This window comes from Plectropomus leopardus, chromosome 6 (assembly GCF_008729295.1).
Source record: "Plectropomus leopardus isolate mb chromosome 6, YSFRI_Pleo_2.0, whole genome shotgun sequence".
Lineage (NCBI taxonomy): Eukaryota > Metazoa > Chordata > Actinopteri > Perciformes > Serranidae > Plectropomus > Plectropomus leopardus.
Window position 1 is genome coordinate 20890216 of NC_056468.1, and position 22544 is coordinate 20912759.

The following is a 22544-nucleotide window of genomic DNA, read 5'->3' on the forward strand; positions in this document are numbered from 1 at the left end:
ATTGTTTTTTAAAGGTTTTTTGGGGGAATTTTAGCCTTTATTAGATAGGACAAATCAGTAGTGTGAAAGGGGGAGAAAGAGTGGTGATGACATGCAGCAGAGGGCCTTGAGCGGGAGTTGAACCTGAGGCTGCTGTGGCTAGGACAGTGCCTTTATTCATGGGGTACCTGCTTTATCCACTTAGCCACCAACATTCATAATCTTCATAATAAAACAATAACTAAAACAATAATTATTTCATTTTTTTTATTCATAAAAATCCATGCAAGACAAAACTACAACTATAATTCATTCCTGTGTGTGTGTGTGTGTGTATGTGTAGTCACATGTGAATTCCCAAGAGAAATGGTCATATCAAGAGACACCAGCAACTGTAAACAAAGGAACTATTCCATTTCCTCAAGTGTGTAAAGAAAAAAAAAATTGGTCCTTTAAATCAGCCAGTTTTGCATTTGTAAAAGGAACTAGAGGGATTGTTAGTTTGGTCATTATAAGAGCATGGTTACAACATCTTTACATACGCAATCCTCAAGTAACCTTTTACAATTCAAATCTACAATAAATGTACACATGTATCTACATTTCTCTATACAGTATATTCAGAGGAAACTTCTATACAAAGCAACTTCTATGTAAATGTTACATGTGCTATGTATACAGAATTAGCTCGAGCACAAGCTCACTAAACTAAAAAATGGGGAGTTAACTGAAATTTGTAACTTTACAACACACATCCATATTAAATCAAATGAAATCAACATTAGATTTTATCTAAAGAAAGTTTAATTGACAATTAAAAATTATATATTCAACCTAATGTCTACCATTTTACCAATTTAATATTAAAAAAAATGTATACCGTCATATGAATGTTTCAACCAAATAATTAGTTGTTGCCCCATATTAAAGGGCCTGTGTAAGGGATGTACTCACAATCATCATTAGAATTTAGCAGAAATAAAATCATTATTATCTTCCTATTGAAGCAGCACTGTATTACTTTGCAGGTTAGCATTTTGTTTGAGCATGGGAAGGGAATATTTAAACGAAAACTGTAAAATAACGATTTGTGTATCAGTTAGTCATGCCGTTTTACCTTGAATTTGCAACAAAAACATTTTTCTTACATGCGTCCACAGAAAACGTTGAACATATTAATTTATTAATTGATTGGGGACCATGTTTAACAAGAGCAAACTACATCAAAACATTCATTTGCAAACTCTCACACGATGTGTGCAGTATAAGACTTTTTTTTTTTAGTAAAACGCACGTGTATGGGAAGTATCAAGCATACAAATGGATAAATTAGAGTCCAATTACGCTGCACAAGTTTTGTGAGAGTTTGTAAACTGATGTTTTATTTATTTACTATTGGTAATTTTAGTCCACAGTCAATAACTAAATCAATATTTTTGCCATCTTCCATTAAGGCATGCAAGAAAAACAAAGCTTTCACCACAAATTCAGCAGAATATAGTAAGATTAACTGAAATTGTCATTTAATGGGTGAAGTACTCCTCGGAAATTTGGATATTATTTTTGGTAATTTTTTTTTTGGTTGGAATATATATCGGCATACAATTCTGATTTGATTACAGTTCAAACTCTCAGCTGAGCACATTTATAGTTAAACCGTGGTAGAGGGATTTTGGTTACTTAGTCTAAAGATTGTAATGATTTGTTTAAGGAAAATTTGTAAAAATAAAAGACAAAGAAAAAGGGAAAAGCTGGATAGTTGCCAAGATATTCTGACAGCGTCAGATAGCACTTCCTGGTTTGCATGGTTAGGAAACAAAGGTAAAAAACATCAATCATTCATTTAGTTGAAGTTCATACACCAAATCATAGAAAATAAAGCCACTAACGTCTGCAGAAGAAGTTGTAAATGAACAGCCCTTTTTCCCCAAAGAAGTTGGCCTGGTCAGCCTAGTGTATGTGCATGACATCCAACACCTCACATCTGTCTCCAAGCAGATTTTTAAAACCATTTCATTCACATTTTCCCACATGATACTGTTCAAACAGAACAGAAGTAACAACTTTAAAGCCAGTGAAAGTCTTTGCAAAAATGGCCTGTATAATCTGCTGTGGTGTTAAGACTCACAGCAATACTGGCCTCTAGTGGGTGAGATTAGTCATCACAGTTCTGGGAAGAGACGGATATGGCATGCAGGCCACGGAAAGCTGGTCTCCAGAGATGTTTATCCTTAAAAGTAAACAGCTGCCACCTGATGGCATACACATAATAGTACTCTTAGGAAGCATCATAGCACAAAAACAATGCGTCACTTAACCATTTCAAGTCTACAGTGTGTCAGGAAAGCCAACACTCAACCTCACACATTAGTGGAACTCATCTTGGCTGAAATATATTCTAGCTGTAGATCAATTTCATTCGAACCCTTCAATCATGCATCTTCAGACCAAAAATTTACATCTTGGTCTCACTGTCAGCACGTCTCTCGTTCTCATACTCATTCTCCTGGCAGATGAGCTGGTACGGCTTCTTGTCTGCCTCCTCTACCACTGAGTTGCCCACCTCAGGGTCCTTCTGCAACTCGTGGCGAGACAGATGTTCTACTATACCGGCACCAATGGAGTCTCCCAGGACATTGGTTGTGGTGCGCAATCGGTCCCTGAGGGCAGACAGAGAAAAGTTGAGGACAGGAGGCAGGGAGACGACAAGATGAAATAAGACAAAACAAAACAAGACAAAACAAGACAAGACAAGAGACTACTAGATGACTACAGATGAAATGAAAAGACAAAAAACAAGACAGAACAAACAAGACAAACAAAAGATGAGAGGAAAAAAAGACTTAAAGATTATGGCAAGGTTTAACTCCAGTGAAATGCAACCCCATCATCTCCTTCAGTTAGTGCTAGGCCACGTTCTGGGGGTCGCCTCCCAGAGAGAATTTCCCATTTTGAAAACAAATTTCTTGCTATACTAAATTATTAAGCATAAGCAAGTACAGCTATAAAGTATTTGACAAATATTGCAGTGAGTAAAAGCTACTACTGTTTACATAAGTCACACATGCAGCACAATATTGACACATTTATAAAACTTCATGCGGGCGCCCTGACAAATACTTGAACCTCATGCAGAACTGCAGTACACCATAATACTGGAATCACTATTAATAATTTTAACAATTTGTTTAGTATATTTATGATTATGATTACATTTGCTGATGACTATTTCTGACAGTTGTGCATGGTTGCCTGATGTATTATTATTCTTATTTTATTTATTTTTAATTTATTAAATTTTCATTTTTAGCATATTCGAATATTGAGTGGTTGTGTCACCTCCTGAATATATTATAATTACTGCCTGAAACTTGTGCATTTCAGTTGAGTTCCTTTTGCCTCCTTCACAGCCTGTTTTACATTGTAGGCTGCTTTTTTATAATTGTTCATGTTTCCAACGTGCAGCTCTAAGCTGCAGTGTGTGGGTTTATGGCGTCCTAAATGGTTCTGGTAATAACGGTTTCATTAAAGACACTGAAAATTAAATCCACATGGAGAGTCTCTAAATGTGTGTACATAAAAAGCAGCATTGGTAAACTGGAAGCATAGTTGTAATCTCTGAAGGCAATCTTCAAACCACATGCAACACAGCCAGTAGATAATGAGAAAGTTGGGCTTTGGATGCCGATAGAATAAAAACCAGATGGATTGAGAGGCAAAGAATATGAAGGGAGTGTCTCTGGAAGCTGTCCCATAATCCACTCAGGAGTTACAGCACACCAAGTTGATAGCTTGTTACCCTTTAACCCTCCTTGGGTGGAGCTGAATTGAATTCCTACCACTTGTACTACTAAAATAAAACATCCTCATGATGTAACGGTCTTCATTCCTCTCCAAAGAAAAAGAAAAATCCCGTTTCTTGGCCAAGTATGTGAAAAATACAAGGTATTTGACTTGTTTTTTTGGAATTGCTCTCAGCATACTTACACACAAATACACATAACATCTGAGAACAAGGACAACAAAGCTAGACAAATAAAAGTAAAGCGTAAACAGCACAATTATGTACTGTTACATGCCAGGCTGAGGCACAGTGCCTGTTGTTGTGTTTCTTCTTTAATTTCTCAAGGTGCTAACAAACAGATTTGTTTTCACCGGTGCAGTCCGGTCAATGTGCTCATTGGTTCTCTCAGACTGTGTCAATCACCGGCTGTGATTGGGCCCAAAAAAAAACAGGCCTGAAAATACAGAAATGAAACTGTAGAAAAATTTACAAGCTAAAGTCAACTGAAGTATTTTCAGAGCAGAAACAGACATTTGTGACATGGGATATGTTCGTAAAAATAGTCATTCCGAGTGCAAAAATGCACTCTAGAAACAGGACCATGTGTTAATTCAGAGCGCTGTTGGAGTATACTATTCAGTTATTCAGAGCACCACACTCTGAGAGCAACTGAGCATACTCTGGGCACTCTGGACATTGGCTGATATTGATATTTTATAAATATATATACCGTAAAAAACACCAATGGCCAACAAAAAAAAACAACAAAAAAAGTATTTTTACATGATTAAAATGTTCTCTAAGTTGTGAACTATATACAAAGTGTTAAGAAATAAATAATGAAAGTATATACATAGACTAGATGATTATGTACAGTGTGTGGATTTGATGTTGTGTTAATTGATATACTGTATATACAACATGCAGTTTTATTTCTAGATTTAAAGGATTGATAAAGCCACCATTTGCGAGTTTCGCGTGCCGGTGCAACTTGAGGAACAATCTTGACAAGATCTTTTTTTTTTTTAAATTATATATAGTTTTTTAAAACTTTATATACCAATACTTACAGAAACCAATCAACTGCAATAATGAGTGAAATGTCATCAGTAGGCAGGCCAACAGATGTTAGCACTATCACCATGGTGACCAGTCCTGCCTGGGGGATTCCAGCTGCTCCAATACTGGCCGCTGTGGCCGTGATACTGATGGAAAAAGTAGACAAAAAGATGGATGGAAGTTTTAGTCATCTAACAATCCTTCAGTGCAGTGCAACAGTGACATATGTCCCTTTACTGATCCGTCCATCATTTTTTGTTCCTAGCATTGAAGAGGGTCACTTAAAAGTCATTATGTTGGCTTAAATTCCCCCTCTATCCCGATAGTCAAAAAGCAAGTCTGGTGATTAGAAAGTAATTTATAAAGCTAAAGCCTGTGTCTGAGGCTCGGAGATGCTTAACTTAGGTTAAGCGGTATTTCTTGTCGGAATGAAAGACAAATATGATCAAAATATTCTACAGTACTTCCAAAAATGATTCAACTCTCAGGGCAAGGCGAGGTTTACTTAATCAAATCCTTTTGGGTACTTATTAAATGACATTATAATGGATGTAAAAAGAGCACAAACTTAAGTGTCTTCTATATCACATACCTGATGGTAAGAATCTGTCCGAAGTTAAGGTCATAATCATTGACCTGAGCGATAAAGATGGCAGCCAGGGCTTCATATAGAGCAGTACCATCCATGTTGATGGTGGCTCCCACAGGGAGCACGAAACGGGTCACACGCTTGTCCACGTTGTTGTTTTCCTCCAGGCATTTAAAAGTGATGGGCAGTGTGGCAGAGCTGAAAGAGGAGAGGGAGACAGAGGATCAAATAAAAAAAAGGAAAATAGGGACATAGGGAAAAATCAACCCGGTCTCCTAGAAATTACAGAAAGTTGCTGAATCATGCTTATCAACGGTCATTATATGTAGCATTCAGGGAGGCTTACTGAATACTTTAGCCTAAAACCAATCACTGCTGGTCGATTCTGATTTAAATATAGAGAAATGACTGTCACATAAAAATGCATATTGAAGAAACAGACATAAAGTGCATTCAAATATGTACAGCACTTCCCCTCGTTTTGTTTCAGTTTTGTTACAGTTTTTTGAGCAATGCCATTTCATTCCCTGTACTCTGAGTGCGAAAAAAGGTAGCAAATTCTAGCTTGACCATCCTTATCAGTCTATGAGATTTTCAGTTAAACACAACCCAACCACAAACCTTGAGGATGTTCCCAGGGCAGTAATGAGTGCCTGCAACAGTCCAGCGATGAAAGTGAAAGGGTTCTTCCTGGTGATGATGAAGTAGAGTGTTGGCAGGACAAAGATGGCGTGGATGAGCAGGCCACAAATGACTGTCACTGTGTACATCCCCAGCTGACCACCCATCGCTGTGATGTCTTCCATCTCCACAATCTTACCAGCAATCAGGAACATGATACCAATAGGGGCATACCTGGGGATCAAAGGGTGTTAATGTGAATTTGAAATCCATATCCAACACTTAATTCTATGTTTGCTCTATCCATTAATCCATCCACTGATCAATCCCCCCTGGCACTCACCACATGATGATGGCGACCAGCCTCATGATAGCTTCATTGAGACAGTCAAAGAAGTCCTTGAGGGGCAGCCCCTGTTCCCCCATGCTCCCGATGATCAGACCGAAACATATAGAGAACACCACCAGGCCGAGAGCGTTGACCCCATTAACCGCCCCCGGCACCGGGATCATCTCCTCCCGCGCTATCTCCTGGCTACCATTGAGTGTGAATATGGATTCATTCACGGTCATTGTCACATGTACCACTCTCTTGGCGTACTGTGTCTTGAACTAGATTTTTTAAAAAAGAAAGTGGATGGGTTAAATAGTAGTAAGTGCCCAGGGCAATAATTACTAATTTAATATAACATAATATTTTTTATGAATAAAAGATTCAGGGTCATTACAGAGTCTAGCTTGGGGAATATATGAAGAAAAATATTCAAATGACTCAAAATTTAAATATTTCGTTTGTGCTTTCATTTTCCTTTACCAACATCTGGTACACAAAATGTCACAATCCCTCCAGACTACCCCATCTGCCTAAAATGTGTTGGAATGAGGAAGTGAAAGTGGCACTGAGATGAGGGCCTCTGTTAATTACTTTGAATTGTCAGGTATAAGCATAGGCATATGGGCATCTGGTGTGTGTTTTTATATAAATGGCAAATTTAGATTTAATTGCTAAAGTATTACATTTCCAGTAAGTAGCTGAAAGAAATGACAACTGCAATATGTATATAAAAAAGACAATTACAATTACAATTATAAAACATTAAATGTAGCTGGAGCACACAGAAAGAGAGAGGTTGTGTTGGAAAAGGTACCTGTTTGGTGCAGGCCTCCACAAGGTTAGGAGGAAACATATTTCTAGAAAACGACAAAAGAGGTACATTTTTATTACTAATTACAAATCACTAAAAAAATGTCAACACATCACTAAAAAACAAACAAACAAAAAAAAACAGGCATACAATTTTTTATTATATCAGTTTGCTGGAGTTCTCTTGTGAGTGTGTTTGTACCTGATAAGGTCCAGGAAGGCATCAGCGGGGCTGACCTGCTCTATCTGCGGCTGCTTGGCAAACTCATCCTTTGATCCTTTTCCAGGGTGAATTATGAGCACCATGACAATACCGATGAACACAGCAATGACTGTAGTGGTGGTATAGTAGATGACGGCCCTCATACCCATTTTACCAGAAGCACGGCTGTCCAGAGCGGCCATACCTGAAAAAGACATGTTAATGAATGTATAGCAGGGTTTAACCTCCAAAAGGTTTCTCAAGTAATTATTTATCCGCCTGTACTCTTTACCCATATCATCAGAAGCATGGATCAAACTTAAGAATCCCAAATAGTTCCTGTAGAGGGAGCAGCAGTGTAGCAACAGTGCAATGTAATCATTAATTCTTTCATCATATGCCTTGTTTCAGACATTCATTTGCTTTACATTTGCTTTAAGTAACATTCACTTGAACAAAATAACACAAAATCAAATGTTGCCTCCATATACATAGTTGCATCAATAGATTGAGAGTAAATATCACTGCCATAATTTCAGGATTAAACTATTAAGAAAAACTGCCTCATTGTTGTTATTTCTATACATGAAAAAAAATCAACATCCCCATCAGCTTTTGTTGTGTTGCCCTGTGATCTTACAGTTTGCATTTAAGTGTCCCTATGAGTATACAGTTAGCCTGGGAAAAGGCGCTGTAATTACAGGAGGAATACACCCATCTGGCTTATCTGACTAACTATCTATGACAAAAAAGAGCAGCAAGTAATACAATCTGACTCTGACCTTTGCAAAACAACTAATATACTACAACAGGAGCATATCTAATGTACAAAACCTGCTTATCTACTGTATTTTCATATACAGAAAATTAATTTTTAATCATATCCACAGGGAGAAACTTTGAAAATGTGCTAAAAATGTGCCTCTCAAATTCTGATTTTGTGCTGGTTTGGCAGAAATCTTCACAAGACAGTACAAATTATTGGGTCTCATTTGATCATACAACATGTGCTGCGTGTCCCCGAAGTGCAACATTAGTTTGTTGAGAACACAGAGAGCAGACCGAGTGTCAGTTATAGATTAACAGTCTGACCTCAGTTAAATATTTGTGTGAACAACTTCTGAAAATACAAACAGAGCAGCGATTTATACAGAAAGAAAAAAGTGTTGCAGCTAGATCCAGAAGAAACAGCGGATGGTCGCATTACAAAGAAGCTATGTTCATTCCCTGCAATGAACTTTGGATGCTATCTAATTATACAGTATACAAAACCTTAAATATGTGGCGAGTTTTATTTTACTGGCTTGCTGGAAAGCCACAAATCAATTTCAGGTTGCAGGAGAAATAGTTCTGACAAGGCTTTTTCTAAGAAGTGATAAAGCATTACTGGGGAAAGAAAAAAAAAGCTTTATATGAGAGAAGTTTACAAAGCCTGGAGGCTAAAGCATTGTCCACAGCTCTAATGGCATTAAACAGACTTTGTCAGGATAACGGTGTTAAAAAGAAATGCAGCCATTCAGAGAACTGGATTTGGAAACAGACATGCAGCCTCAAAAGACATGACAGTGGTGTTGTATTTTCAAAGTGTCAGATCCTATTATGGCTATTATCTTCATTCAGAGCTGTACAAGGCAAAGCAGGCTTTGTGTGATGGGAGATGTATGTGTTCCTTTCATACGTGGCACTTTGGGATTGTGTGTGTGTGTGTGTGTGTGTGTTTGTGTGCATGTGTGCATGTGTATGTGTGCCCTGTGCCCCTGCCTTGGCCCTCTCTGTTCCTCTTGTCTCAACATGCCCAAGACTTAAGCTTTTATGCAATTCTTTTTGATCCTCTTCCTCCCCTCCTCATCCTTCCCTCCCTCATTCTCCTCTTCCAAACTCTTCACCTCCTCTCTGCATCCCCACCTCTTGTTTCAGGGTGCCCCCTCGTACCCCTTCCCCTGCTCTTCCTCCCCTCCCACCCCCACATCTTTGCCTCCCTCCTCTCTTTCTCTTGCACGCTGATCTTATTGCTGCAATCCTCTTTCATTGCCACCCTTTTCCTCCCAACCCCCTGTTACCTCTCCTGCTCTCCTCCTATTCCTTTTCTGACAGCCCTGGGAAAACTTGTTGACTTAGTCAGCCCCGCACGCACACAATGATCTCCAACCTGTTGTCCAGGCAACAACCGACGCAGCCTCACCAATTCCATCCTTTCAAAGGAACGAAAGAACGAAGACTGAAGGAGAGCAGGGAGAATGACTTTCTTTCTCATAAGGGGAATGTTCATCAAACACAAAAGTAGGCCTACTTTAGGGGGGGGGGGTTGAAGCACAGGACACACTGACTGCAATAGGTCTGACCAGTGGGCAATTAACATCCACTGATGCAGGGCAAAGATTGACTCCATAGTTTTAGCGAGACTGCAGTCAGAAAATATCTCCACGTCAGTCTGTTAGGTTCAAAATTTAGAGCTGAAAGGGTTTAAAAATTAGTCAGTATCATCTATTTTCATTGATTCCAGCCTGAAATGTGTTTAATTGATGCTTTTCTTTGTCTTAAGTAATACTATACTAAGTATCTTAGGCTTTGGGGAGTGCTAGTTGAACCATACAAGCACTACACAACTCACCTTAGATCACTGAGTTTCTTTACAGTACTGCTGGAAGGCCAGGGCAATACCCCTAGAGTAACTGTATCTTTAAATACTGTGTTTTGGAGGTGTTTGGGGCCAAGTACAATCAACTTAAGTCTTATCTGACTTCCACATCAGAAAATTGCACTTAAAGTTTAGCTAACTGATTGGTTCAATCTAGCTTGATCAATAGATATAATTAGGTATCATCTGCATAACAGTGAATTTAATTGGTTAATTAAAAAAAAGTCATTGAAATAATCGTTAGTAGCAGCATAGCACAGGTACAATGTAAAAAAAAAGGTACAAAAAAGTAAAATGTAGACTAAAACAATAGAGTGATGCAGAATCAGTCCTAACATCTGCAAATGAGTCAGCATTTTGCACTTCAGGTTGCCTCGTCTTGAAGACAAAGTGTTGTTTGAATGGGTTTAGTTTAGATTCCCGAAATAAGGTCTATAGTTAACACTAGCACAAGACTTATTTGTTGTTGCTCTACAACAAAAAATAAGTCATAAGTTGTAAGTCAGTATATACCACACTCAGTATATGCTGACTTTTGTCTTAACAAAAACGGTTGCTAACAAGTCACTAAATGAGACTAAAGAACGTCATCACACTGAACACAACTTAACAGCCTCATTGTGGTGATGTTTAAACTGTAGTTAAGTTCGTTTACAGCCTAATGTTAGCTTTTTACTTCTGGTTATTGCATTCATGCTTCAAAATTTCTAAAAGTGGTGTTCATTTGTTAATATCATCATGTTAAACAAAATGTGCAAGTATCATAAACATATGTTTGCGAGAGAGGTTTTATTTTTCTTGCAATGATCAAAAATCCAAATGTCTTTTTGATGAGGGAACCAGGCAACTTCTCTCAACAACAACAACAACAACAACAACAACAACGACAAAAAGCACCATCCCTTAAGCTCTCTAATCATTTTGAAATAAATATATATACTGTAAACTCTAACTATATGAACTTGTGTGTAGTCTTGAGTTCAGATACTGACAAATTTAAATAAGGCTTTAGACAGAATGTATGTAGTATAATTATTGTAATTTAACACTGCAAAGGACCTTTCCATTGAGGGAGAACTTACATTACATTTTATTACCAGCTACATATTCAAGTGAAATTTCCAATCCATGAGTTGAAACTGATTTGACAATTTTAATAACTTCATTATTTCATTTCTACCTTTACGTTGCTGTCTTAATGTAACAAACTCACAAAGAATTGGAAAGAATGAAGAATCTTCATCCCTCTCGTCATTCATGTCCTGTCTTTACTTCTTGTTCTGGTCTTCCCCTCTACTCCCTCTCCCTCCTTCATCAAGCTTCCCTCCTCCTCCTCTGTAATCATCCTCCTTTTCCTCCTTTTTTTTACTGCCCACATCCCCTCTCCCTGTCCAGCCCCCTCCCTGGCTCCTATAATACTCTGTGGCAAACTCTCAGCTATCATAATGAAATGCCTGAAGACAATATGGATTTTGTAGCAAACATATGTTGAATGGTTTGTATGAAGTCTCTCATAGTCCCTGATCCTTGGTTCTCCTGCCTGACTGTCCACTTGTCTTGCTTTCCTTCATTTAATACCTTCTAGGGCCCCTCTGCACTCTACTGAAACTTTCTGATTCCCAGTTTAACTTTAACTTAACTTGTAGATCAAAATTCAGAGGCAAGTCCCTTTCTGGGACAACCCCTTTCACATAGAGGCACAATTCAGCCTGAGGAGCGTGACAGCCAGTTTACACAGGGGCCAAGTGTTTGCGGAAAAGAAGTCATATGCTTTGGATGCTCTTATCCTCTAAAATATGTTACTCTCAAAGTCGTGCTCCATGTCATGTATGTAAAGCAATCACTGCTCTAGAAATCAGGCATAATGCTGTAGGAGATTGGTTTTTATGGGAAAGTGGGTGAATGCAATACGCTGTGGGGGTAGAAATGCAGCCAAACCCAGTTAAAGTATGTCAAAATGTCCTTCAAGATTAAAAGAAGCTGTTGTCCTCTTAAGTTACCTCAGGCTTCTCATATAATTTTTCAACTGAGATCATAGTTTAAGCATTTGAAAGACTACAAGAAAAAAAGGAGCAACTTTAAATGGTGACTTAAACTTTTATAAACTTGAGATCTACAGCAGGTGTTGAGAAACATGTCATAATTTGTTAACTAACTAATGACCTTTTGCTAAATGTGTTTATTGAATTTTCAGTTATAATCTTTTAATCTACTGATTCGTCTGTTTCATTGACAGTCAAAATTTCTTGAGTCACAGCGTGAGTTATGCAGTGTGTTTTTGTATGTTGGTGAAACAGTTATACTTTTCAAGCTGTAGTTGCTGTGACTTCTGATTTCAATCTAATCTACTGAATTTTGGACAGCTAGCTAATGACCTCTCAATTGGCACTGAAAATCACTTGAAATTTGCATGTTAGCATTATAATAATTCTACATAGAGGAGTTTATTTGCATCCAGTGTGCTCACATTCTTTAAGGGTGGAACCAGATCATGTCAACCCAAAGGCACAGGCTGTGCCGGTTTTGATGTTGCAAACTGATATGACTACCTGTAATCTGCGTAGTGGTGAAGCAGATGCAGACAAATGTGTTTCAACCAATTCTGTTCCACACAAAATGACACAAATGTATGATATGCTATAGCAATGCAGTTTAGAGCTACAACTCCTTGTCAAATAATAAACTAGTCGATCGAAGAAAATGATTACCAACTATTTTGATAATTGATGAAACGTTTCAGTTTTCAAACAAAAATGTCAAACATTTGTTGGTTCCCCCTTCTTAAATTTGAAAATTTGCTCCTTTCTTTGTCATTTATAATGGTTAATGAAGAGTCTTTGGAGTTTGGACAGTTGACAATGAAGCAACTCTAAGACGTCACTTTAAGCTCTGGGAAATGATGATGGACATTTTTCACTTTTTGCCATTTTATAGACTAAATGATTCATTGATTAATCAGGAAAGTAATTGTCAGATTAATCATTAATAAAGATAAAAGTTGCTGCCTTTATGCAGTGTGGACTTTCAAAATCAAGCAGCACAGCCAAACTACTCACTACTCAATGATAACATAAAGTAAACATGATATTCCCTGCAATAGATGGTTTCAAATCTATTTCCCGAAGATCAAAAAAAAGGGCAGCAGAAAACTTTGTAATCTGTGGTAATGTAGTAGTTGATGTTTCCTAGACTAGTGACAACTTTGCATTTGGTAACTTGGACAAAGGCAGACATACACACATGAGAGCCATGTGCTGGATGACTTGGCTACAGAACAGCCCTCTTTGTTGCTTCCACATGTTGTGGCTGCGGTCATGTGACATGATGTCAGAGGATGCTGATGTTACGCCCCGCTGCAGCACAAAGCAGGTTATTATCGGACAACGTGTCTCTGTCATCCGCTGGGGAGACGGGCCTCTTCCCCTGTCAATCACTGCTCAGGGACTGGACATTTGGTCTCAGTATGTCCCGCCTGCCTTTGTCAGTCAGTGCTGCTGACCTGTGTTTTTGGAAACTCACATGTTCCGTGACTCTATCTACACTTCTTCTTCAATAACAAGTGGAGGCTCTGCTTAGTGACAAACCCACAGGCCTCCGGGAGAAAACACCCCCGCATGTCTGAATGGTTTTATGAGCCATATCAACAATGACGAATAACTCACTATATCCATGGAGTAGAAAACCTCAGTGTCATATGTTTGTGATTATTTCTCAGATAAAGCCCCAAAAACTTGAGCTGCACAAGGTACAAGATGTACTGAAACCTTGAAGTGATCTATTCAAGAAATGATGAATTGCTTATTCAATTAAAACACAGTAAAGCCGGGATCGCTTTGGTCATGTTGTATCAAGATCAAGACCTCCACAGCATTGGTCAAGCATGTGATTGAGACCAGCAGTTCAAAACATATCTCTCTATCTCTGTCTCTGTCTCTCTCTCGCTCATGAGGTCATCCTTACCCCATCCGCCACTTGGCCAAAAAACAACAAACAGCGATGACTGAACAAACAGCTGGTTCACTCTGCCTCTCCTGAGGTACGTGTTCATCAGTGCAGCCACAAAACAACAAACAGCACTATCACTGGTATGAACTTTATCCACTGAAAACACATGTCCAATGCAAAACATGTAACTAAAATCTCATATAAACAGAGAGTTGTCCCACTTTTTACATATGTGCAAACTTATGCTGTACTGTACATCAGTGGTTCCCAACTGGTCCAGCCACAGGGTCCAGCTCTCCATTGTCATTATAGTTCAAGGTCCACACACTAGATAAAATATCGCATTTTCAATTTTATCTTATTTTTTAAATTTTATTTCATAACATGTTGGCTTAGAAAACAAAGAAATAAAACATATTGCAAGAATAAACAGAAACTGCACTTCAAAATAAAAGCTTTGAGCTAAAATAAAGTGGGGTTTTTTTGGGTTTGACACATTCCTCATCCACAGTCACTTGCTGTCCATTCAGAATGGACCCACTTTTGCATCATGACCCACCACTTAGTAACATTATCTTCAGGCTAGTAGTTAGGGGAACAGTAGCAAAAAGTGGATGGGTTTTTGTCTGGTGTATTTTTTACAGTTTGTGCCAGAAAGCTGAGGAGCCCTTCTGAGCACAAAGGCTTACACACATGTCGCAGATAGTGCTGATAAAAGAAAATGTTTGGGGTTTTTCTGGTATTAGGATATACAGTAGTATTTTGCTGCAGGTGGTGACTGGGTTGTTTGATATAAATTTAGAACAAAACAGTGTCACACAGGCTGCTACTGGAAGTGTCTACGATATGTCTGCTTATTTTAGATATCTGAGGAACTAAAAATAGCAGACACTTTTTACCGTTACTAATGATACAACCATATGTGAGTTCTGTGTGTGCCCTGGGTGGAAGCAACATCACCAGATTTCTTTGTAAGAGGAACAACTCACCCCAAAATCACAAATATATATTCTTTCTCGTAAGGCCCTGACACAACAAGCTGACGTAGTTTCCCTGTTTTGTGTGCGGATTTCAGACAGTCACTTTCGGGTACAGTCTTTGCGGTGTGTTTGTGTGCAATTTTTTTTGGCCAAGACACAGGAGATGTGAGGCAAAGCAGCAGGCAGCTTTCGTTGCAGCTAGTTCTCTGATGTCAGTTTGATGTGTCGGCCTTTACCTGTAGTGCTATTTATCAAGCTTCATTGTTTTAGTGTGAGTTGTCGAGTGTTGTAGGTAACGGTCGTAGAGATGTCTGACTTCTCTCCAATACGATGGAACTTAATGGCACTCGGCTTGCAATGTTAAAAGCTCCAAAAAGTAAATTGGAAAAACTCAACATCAATGTCTCTCTCCAGTAATCACGACCCAGTTAGTCAAGAAAGTCCACGGGCCTTGTTGTTAACAGTTTTATGTAGGAACTATTTTCTTTCTACCAAACCACACCTGCCAACCTTAACACCGCACAGAGGGAAGCGTGCATCTACTGCAACACTGAGCTAGCTAATATTACAGCTAAGAGGCGTTGTTGTCGAGGTTTTTTTTTAAAGTTTTTGTGCTTTGAGCATCAAAAGCTGAGTGCCATCTAGATCCATTATATTTGAGAGGAGGCAGACATCCCCAACACTTCACTCCAATGACTCGATCAGATTCACATGCATGAGATATTTCAGTTTGATTATCAGTGACAGAAAATAAATGGACTTTCAAAACTCAAGAATACTACCATGTCAAAGTCTTCCTGTGCGACTGTTCAAAAGCACAGAAGAGTAAGAGGTCAAATTGAGAGATCATTCTGTTGGGAGATGTCCTATGACCTTATGCTCAGCTCTTACCTGTGATGAGGCTGGAAACCAGCAGGGGTAGCACGAGCATCTGAAGCATTCTCATCAGCAGCTCTCCAGGGAAAGAGAAGAACTTCACCTCCCGGTAAGACATGTTGTAAGGACGCAGGGCAAATCCCAGGATAATGCCTGCAATGAGAAACAGATGTGGAGGAAAAGTCAAAACTTTATCAACTTTAACATTTCAAATTTTTTGTGTCCACACGAGAAAGAGAGAATCACAGATTTGATATCTGCAGTTGTAGCATGTCAAAATGATCAAAATGTAGCATATTTCTGAATGGATATTGATAATCTCAAAATACTGATCAGTTTCAGAGCCTCAAAGTGACACCTTAGAGCTGAAACGACATATTTTTATCAAATGACTGCCTTGCAGACTCCTGGGTAAGAGCACTGGTACTGTTTACCCACATTTTCCCAAATAATGCGGGAGAGGTGGGCCTACACTGTTAAAAATTAAAGCAAATGAGAACATTATCATTGCTAGGAAGAGTTATTGTGCAATAATGTGGATGACAGGCATTGGCATTTACTGGTATTTTGAGGGCAGGAGGTGGAGTTTATAGACTATTAAAAATACCAATGATTGCACAATGACTGTCACTTCTGTTGTGGTCGTTTTTTTAAACCTGATTTTATGGTGAATATTTGTGCAGAAGTTCTTTTCATCAGTCTCAGTGAGGTCTATTCTTCACTGCAGCACCCAGGTGGCACCCAGCAGCCTGAACTGAACAATATCCTGAATTCAACAATCGGTTAAATGTGTCTGTCATGGCATGGTGTAATTCTAGCAGGGCTGCAGATGTGCAGGCAGTGGGTGGGCCTGGCTCACTTCCTACAGAGTCAGATTCAAAGGTTAATGGCAGCAGGTCGAGGGTCAGCTACAGGGTCAGATAAAGGCCTGCCTGCTAAGTTCATCCAAGGTCCCTCTATTCTCTCATCCGCTGAGTTTATTTCAATTCGTTTCCTCCTTCCGTCCTGCTGCAGGGGTGTTGATCACACCAGATTGATGGATTGGTGTGTTGAGGAAGAATGCTGATGACTTTTTCTTTATAAGCTTGAAAAGCAGAGTGGAAAAGATGGAAAGGAGAGGAGCAGGGTCTTCTCTAATAATGTCCAGTTTTGAAACTAAATTACCAATAGTGTCTGAGTAGCATCTTATACTTTCCACTTACCAATAATGACAGCAGCGACGGTAAAGATCACAAAGGCATTTCTTATGAAGAATCCTCTCACATCTTCCTTCCTGATGCTCTGCACTCTCTTCCTGGCCTGCAAGGATCTGGCCTGGATCCTGGCCCGGATCTGGTGAAGACCACTCTGGGTCCTCTGCGAGTTCTCCCCATTGCTCTGAGTCATAGCTGTTACTGGAGTCTTCAGAGTTGTTATAAATGTGTAGGGACTTGATCTCCACGTAAATGCGATGGGTACACCCTAAAGTTGCAGCTGAATAACCTGTTGCTCTTCTTCCTCTCAACCAAACCTCTCCTTTGGTTTGAGGGGTTAATGTGTTCTGATTGAAAGGAAAGGGCATATAGTGAGTTAGCAAATATTTTAGCACAGAAAACAAATGATAAAAAAGCAGACAACCATTCTGTCAGACTCTTAATTTAGTCAGATGATATATGTAAATTGGACTGCTACACTCCACATTTACTGTCACATAAAACCTTTATACAGCACGTACAAAGTATGGTGTAAAAATTCACCCCCCAACATGCATTGCAAAACAAAAACTTTTTTTATCAATGAAGACTGTAAAGAACACATGTGTGCACCCACAACTGTGAAGGCATGCAGACTTCCTCATACGTACACTCGGGAAGCTACAACACCACGTGTGGTTTTACTGACATAGATTTACATTCACACGCATGCAGAAACACACAGACAGCTACTGGTCAAATGCTTAAATGCATCTTAAGACACATAAAATGGTAAAATATTAAGATATAAGTTGTTTCTGTACCTTTATACTTGAGCAATAACCTCCTCTGGAGCAATGTCTCAGTTTTTTCGGGGGTAAAGTTCTGGTTTAAAGCCCGATCAGTGTGAGAGAGACAGAGGAGCTCTTGGGCTGCGAGCTGGTTGGTGTGAGCAACCAGCAATGGAGAGAAAGAGGAGAAAAAGAGGAGAGGGGAGGAGAAAGGAAAGGAGGGAGCACTGGCAGGGATGAGGGAATAAAAGAGCCAGTGAGAGAATGGAGGCGGTGCTATAGTAGAAGAAAAACTAGAGCTAGTCACTTACACAGTGTGGGCTTGTGGGGAGGTGAGGCGGGAACTAAAAAAGTGAAGTAATTTAGAGGAGGGGTGCTTCTCAGACAGAAGGGAGCTAGAGGAATAATGAGCTTTCCAAGCAGCAAAAAGAGAAAGGACCTTCTTGTTTTCTTCTGTCCCACTCAGCCTTCCTTTCAATAGGTTTTTCACGCTTGATAAGTTCAGCCTGATTGGAGATTCCTGTGGAGAGTGAGTCAACAGAGAAATAAAAGTCCCTCATCCATCAAAAAAATATGGAAGTGGATTAGCCATTCATACATTTCTTTTGGCACATCTCCAACAAATACACTCACCAGTCAATCAAACTGCCTGCTTTTGCTACATTTTAATTTAATACACATTTAAACCAGACAAAGGTCGTCTTTTTTTCCATGAAAAACAGTGGCGTCTTCAGTTGGCGCAGCTAAACACAGTGGGTAAATGTTTACCCAAAAGTGCCAGTGGTGCAACTGGTACAGCAGCTTTTGGTTTGGAAACAAACACTCTGTGTAAACATGTTTCAAATCTGGAGGATTTTTGGCATACTGCCGGCTGTGCTACTTGGACAGATGTGGACAGCCACATCTGTGCCATTTAAATGTAATGACTACCTGAGCGTTAGCGCAGGAGACACAGTGGTTACGAAGCAAAACACTTCTAAACACAAGCAGGCTGATGACTGGGAGTTTAGCTTGGCAGCAGATTCAGGAATTCAGTTTGGCATGTGTGATGGGATGAAGGCGAGGGTACGTAAGGAAATGTGCGCGTGTGAATGTGGGTGAATGTGTCTGTGAAAAAGTAGGGGAGAGAGGTTGAGTTGCAGGCATCCTTTCTGACTCATAGCAAGGGAATCCATGTTTGGCAGAGATGTTGTCCACACACACGCGCACGCACAGTATTCCATGCTGCATCTGACCTCAGAAAAATTACATAACCTCGGACTCTGGCATTCGTCTTTTACACCAGGGAGGAGAAGAAATTTCAAGAGTGACACCGCCAAAGAGTTTTGAATACATTAACAGTGGCTGCACTTGCAGCGTGTAGAGGGAGTGATGGGGAAAGTTCACTCACGGCAATGAAACATTTTTTCTTTGAGCATTTCTAAAATAAAAAAAATCTTTCAAATCTGCAGTAACAAGCCTACTGTGTCTTTTATATGATATAATTACTCACATTAATCCACAGATCTTGTTGTGACTTGCCTGTTCTCCTTTTGCAGAGATAAACAGTTGTTTGCAATACTTTTAAAAAGAAGTTTTCTATTTAAAGAATTGAAAAAGTCTGTTGATTTAATTATAGTAAATGTGAGTGTTTTTGGAAAAAGAATTTGCTGATAAGCATTGAAAGTGTATTTTCCGCCACTTTTGTTGGTACAGACCCAATGCCACTGAGATTCAGGTTTTGGTCTGACACTGAAACAATTGAACCCTTATGAAACCAAAGCAAACTGGCTTGATTGAAGGCAATGGGCAACAAAAAAAGAAATGGCCCAAAATAAGCAAGAAATGTGTTTAAACATTTTTTTTTTAACAAAATTACCTGAAAATTAGGGGGAATTGGGGGGGTTAAAAAGGCCAACAAGACTCAATGAAAGTACTAAATACTTAAATGTAATACTTCTGCAATATATTTTAATATGTAATGATGACATTTACAAATATAGTATAGAACATTTCTTCCCAAGTAAATACTTGTGAAAGGGGTCTGAAAGCAGCACAACAAAAGTGATGTAGCTCCAGGTTTGAAATATTGGCAGAAATGGTATATTATATTGCTAACATTAAATAATATTCACATTTTTTATAGTGTATTGTAGTGTATGACCAGAAAATAAGAATTGTTGTGTTTTGGTTGCCTTAGAATGAGCCGTTTATACACAGCATGGGTCCTCTTCTACTGAGTCCTCTATGCTGCTTCTACAGCGGCCCAGGACAGAGAAAACACTGGCCACTACATCCCATACACTGGACCTTTAAGTCTGAAAAAAAAGCTTGAGCACATGCTGCAGAACAACATGTTTGCAATCAGGGAGCAAATATTTTCAAACTGTAATCATTATTCATAGTATAATGGAGCAGCAAAGGAAAGCACTGAGCTGTCGGTGAAATCATCGTTCCTCTGAGATGCTTGGATAACCATCATTAGCTCTCAACAAACAGGCAATTACTGTCTGAATAGCAGGGAGAGAGAACATGTACTGTGTTATCTTCCCCTATCATCCCCTGGGCCTGGGAGACACTGAACAGCTTCTCTCAACACTTCCGTCTGAGAAGTTCAGACTGAGCTGCTGGATTTTTAGTGCACAGACCGACTATCATTGTCAGTGGCTGCAAATCCCACGACAACACTGCTCTTATGACATTTTATTTAGATAAACAGATGCTGATGAAAAGAGCATGAACATCCATATTGGCTCAAACTGGCAACTCACTATCAGAGCTGTATTTGATCTACGACGATGTCATTATTATATAGATGTAGCCCTAATATATGAGGCTGCTCATGTAGCAAGTAAATATAGTGGGGCGGCATAGCTAACCTGTCATTCATTAATATTCTTGTGTCAGTGTTAAAATACCGCTGGTGAAATCTAGAAAATCATTAAATCATGAATGACTGGTATATTTATTTATATTTATTTAGGCTAATTTTACCTAATTTAAAAATGACTATACCCATATTTTGCCTGCATCATCTGCTATTTGGATTTTATCCACTTATATTGTTAAATTGTGTTGCATATTCTTAACTTGTAAATGTTTAACCATATTATGTGCCTTTTTATCGTAATGTTGTTTGTCTTAACCATTATACATACTGTATCTAGAAAATATGTATTAGAAAATGCATATCAATATACTGAGTCAGCTGTAACTTGTACTGAGCAGTGTGAACAACTGACTGAACAAACAGCTGGCTCATTCTGCCACTTATAAGGTACATGTTTGTCTGTGGAGCCACAAAACGAAAAATAGCACTATCAATGACCTTTATCCACTGAAAACACATGCTACATGCAAAACGTGACTAAAATCTATCATATAAACAGAGTTAGAGAGTTGTTCTACCTTTCCATATGTGCAAAATGATGCTGTACTACAACTTTGTTCCACTAGAGACACAGGAGGAACAGTAGTAGAGGATAGATGGGTTTTGTCTGGTGTATTTTTTCAGTGGCTGTAAAAAAAGCTCTGGAGCCGTTTTAAACACAAGGCTCACGGACATGTTGCAGATTTGCTCAGGGTTTTTCTGGTATTAGGAGATGTAGTAGAGTTTTGCTGGGGGTGGTGAGTGAGTTGTTTGATATAAATTTAGAACAAAACAGTGTCACGCAGGGTGTTACTAGAAGCGTATCCACTGTGTCTGCTTATTTTAGATATCTGAGGAACAACTAGACTAAAAATAGCCAACACTTTTTACCGTAAGCAGTGGTACAACCATGTGTAAGTGTGCCCTGCAACATTGCAACATTTCTTTGCAAAAAGGATTGTTCAACACCAAATCTGAAATATATATATATTTACTCATAAGGCCCTGACACAGCTGACATGGTTTTATGTTTTTAATGAGGATTTCAGAGTGTCAGCTGCTGGCATGGGGAGTTATTTCTTTTCACGCAGGCCCATAATGTACTAGTTGTCTGTAAGTTGTAGTATTTGCTGGGTTTTCATGTACAACTTTAACTATTGTCTTGCGATTTGGGGGCTATTTCTTGCCAAGTTGCTTACTGCCTTTTCCTTCATGTTTTCAAAAGTATCACACCAATTTTCTCAGTTTTTTAAAAGGGTTAAACAGCCTTTAAAAGCCGTCTGAACGCAGCACAAGAAAACCAATGTCAATCCAGGTTTCAAAAGGTTAAACAAGCACCAGTTAAAAAGCAAGGGTTGAACAGGTGATCCAGGTTCAGGGGGAAGTCTGGTGGTATTTGGTGGACAGGTGGAGAGTGGCAGGACTGGAGGCACCTCTCCCGCTGGCTCTTCTTATCAGTTGATTTAAAATGGCCAGCTGAATAAATAGCGGTAATGATGGAGTAAAAACCTTTCTTTCCTAAGCAGTCTATAAATCATTTATTTGATAACTGTCTCTATTCAGAATCTGATTTGGTCAGAGGACTTTTGTCTGTATGTGTATATATCTTTGTCAGAAACAACCACTGTGTAACTGCGGCCTTCAGGTCAATGATTCTTTCCAACAAATTCAGAAAATCTCCAGAAAAATACTGTAAAATCATCCCTGGATATTGTGTGTGTTTGACACCAGTACTGACAGGCCTAATTTCTGGCTTTCTCATCATTAAACCTCAGCTCATCTGGAAAGCTTTAAATCTCTGCTCCTCACCCTCACCGCTGTGACCCACATGGCATCTGTCGCACAGCTATCCCAACAATCAACAACAGACAACAGCCTCCTTTGTCCTGCTGTCCCCCTGCGAAGCGAAGGATCGG

General features: G+C 39.1%; 1 protein-coding gene across 1 annotated transcript; it reads right to left on the minus strand.

Annotated features, from left to right (window-relative positions):
* Window positions 1-232: 232 nt before the first annotated feature.
* Window positions 233-17978, minus strand: slc1a3a (solute carrier family 1 member 3a). Its single transcript, XM_042488070.1, has 10 exons — window positions 17814-17978; window positions 17020-17357; window positions 15833-15970; window positions 7379-7583; window positions 7181-7223; window positions 6376-6644; window positions 6033-6266; window positions 5415-5609; window positions 4834-4968; window positions 233-2639 (listed from the first exon to the last, which is right to left on the minus strand). The coding sequence occupies exons 2-10, from the start codon at window positions 17201-17203 to the stop codon at window positions 2435-2437; spliced, it is 1608 nt and encodes a 535-aa protein (XP_042344004.1). The 5' UTR covers window positions 17204-17357; window positions 17814-17978; the 3' UTR covers window positions 233-2434.
* Window positions 17979-22544: the final 4566 nt, after the last annotated feature.

Bases quoted from the DNA above. Each gene is read 5' to 3' on its own strand.
- slc1a3a (XM_042488070.1), bottom strand. From the start codon at position 17,203: ATGACTCAGAGCAATGGGGAGAACTCGCAGAGGACCCAGAGTGGTCTT. The intron at 15,971-17,019 runs GTAAGTGGAAAG...TTCTCATTGCAG, and splicing joins CGTCGCTGCTGTCATTATTG to GCATTATCCTGGGATTTGCC. The intron at 4,969-5,414 runs GTATGTGATATA...TTTTTCCATCAG, and splicing joins GGACAGATTCTTACCATCAG to TATCACGGCCACAGCGGCCA.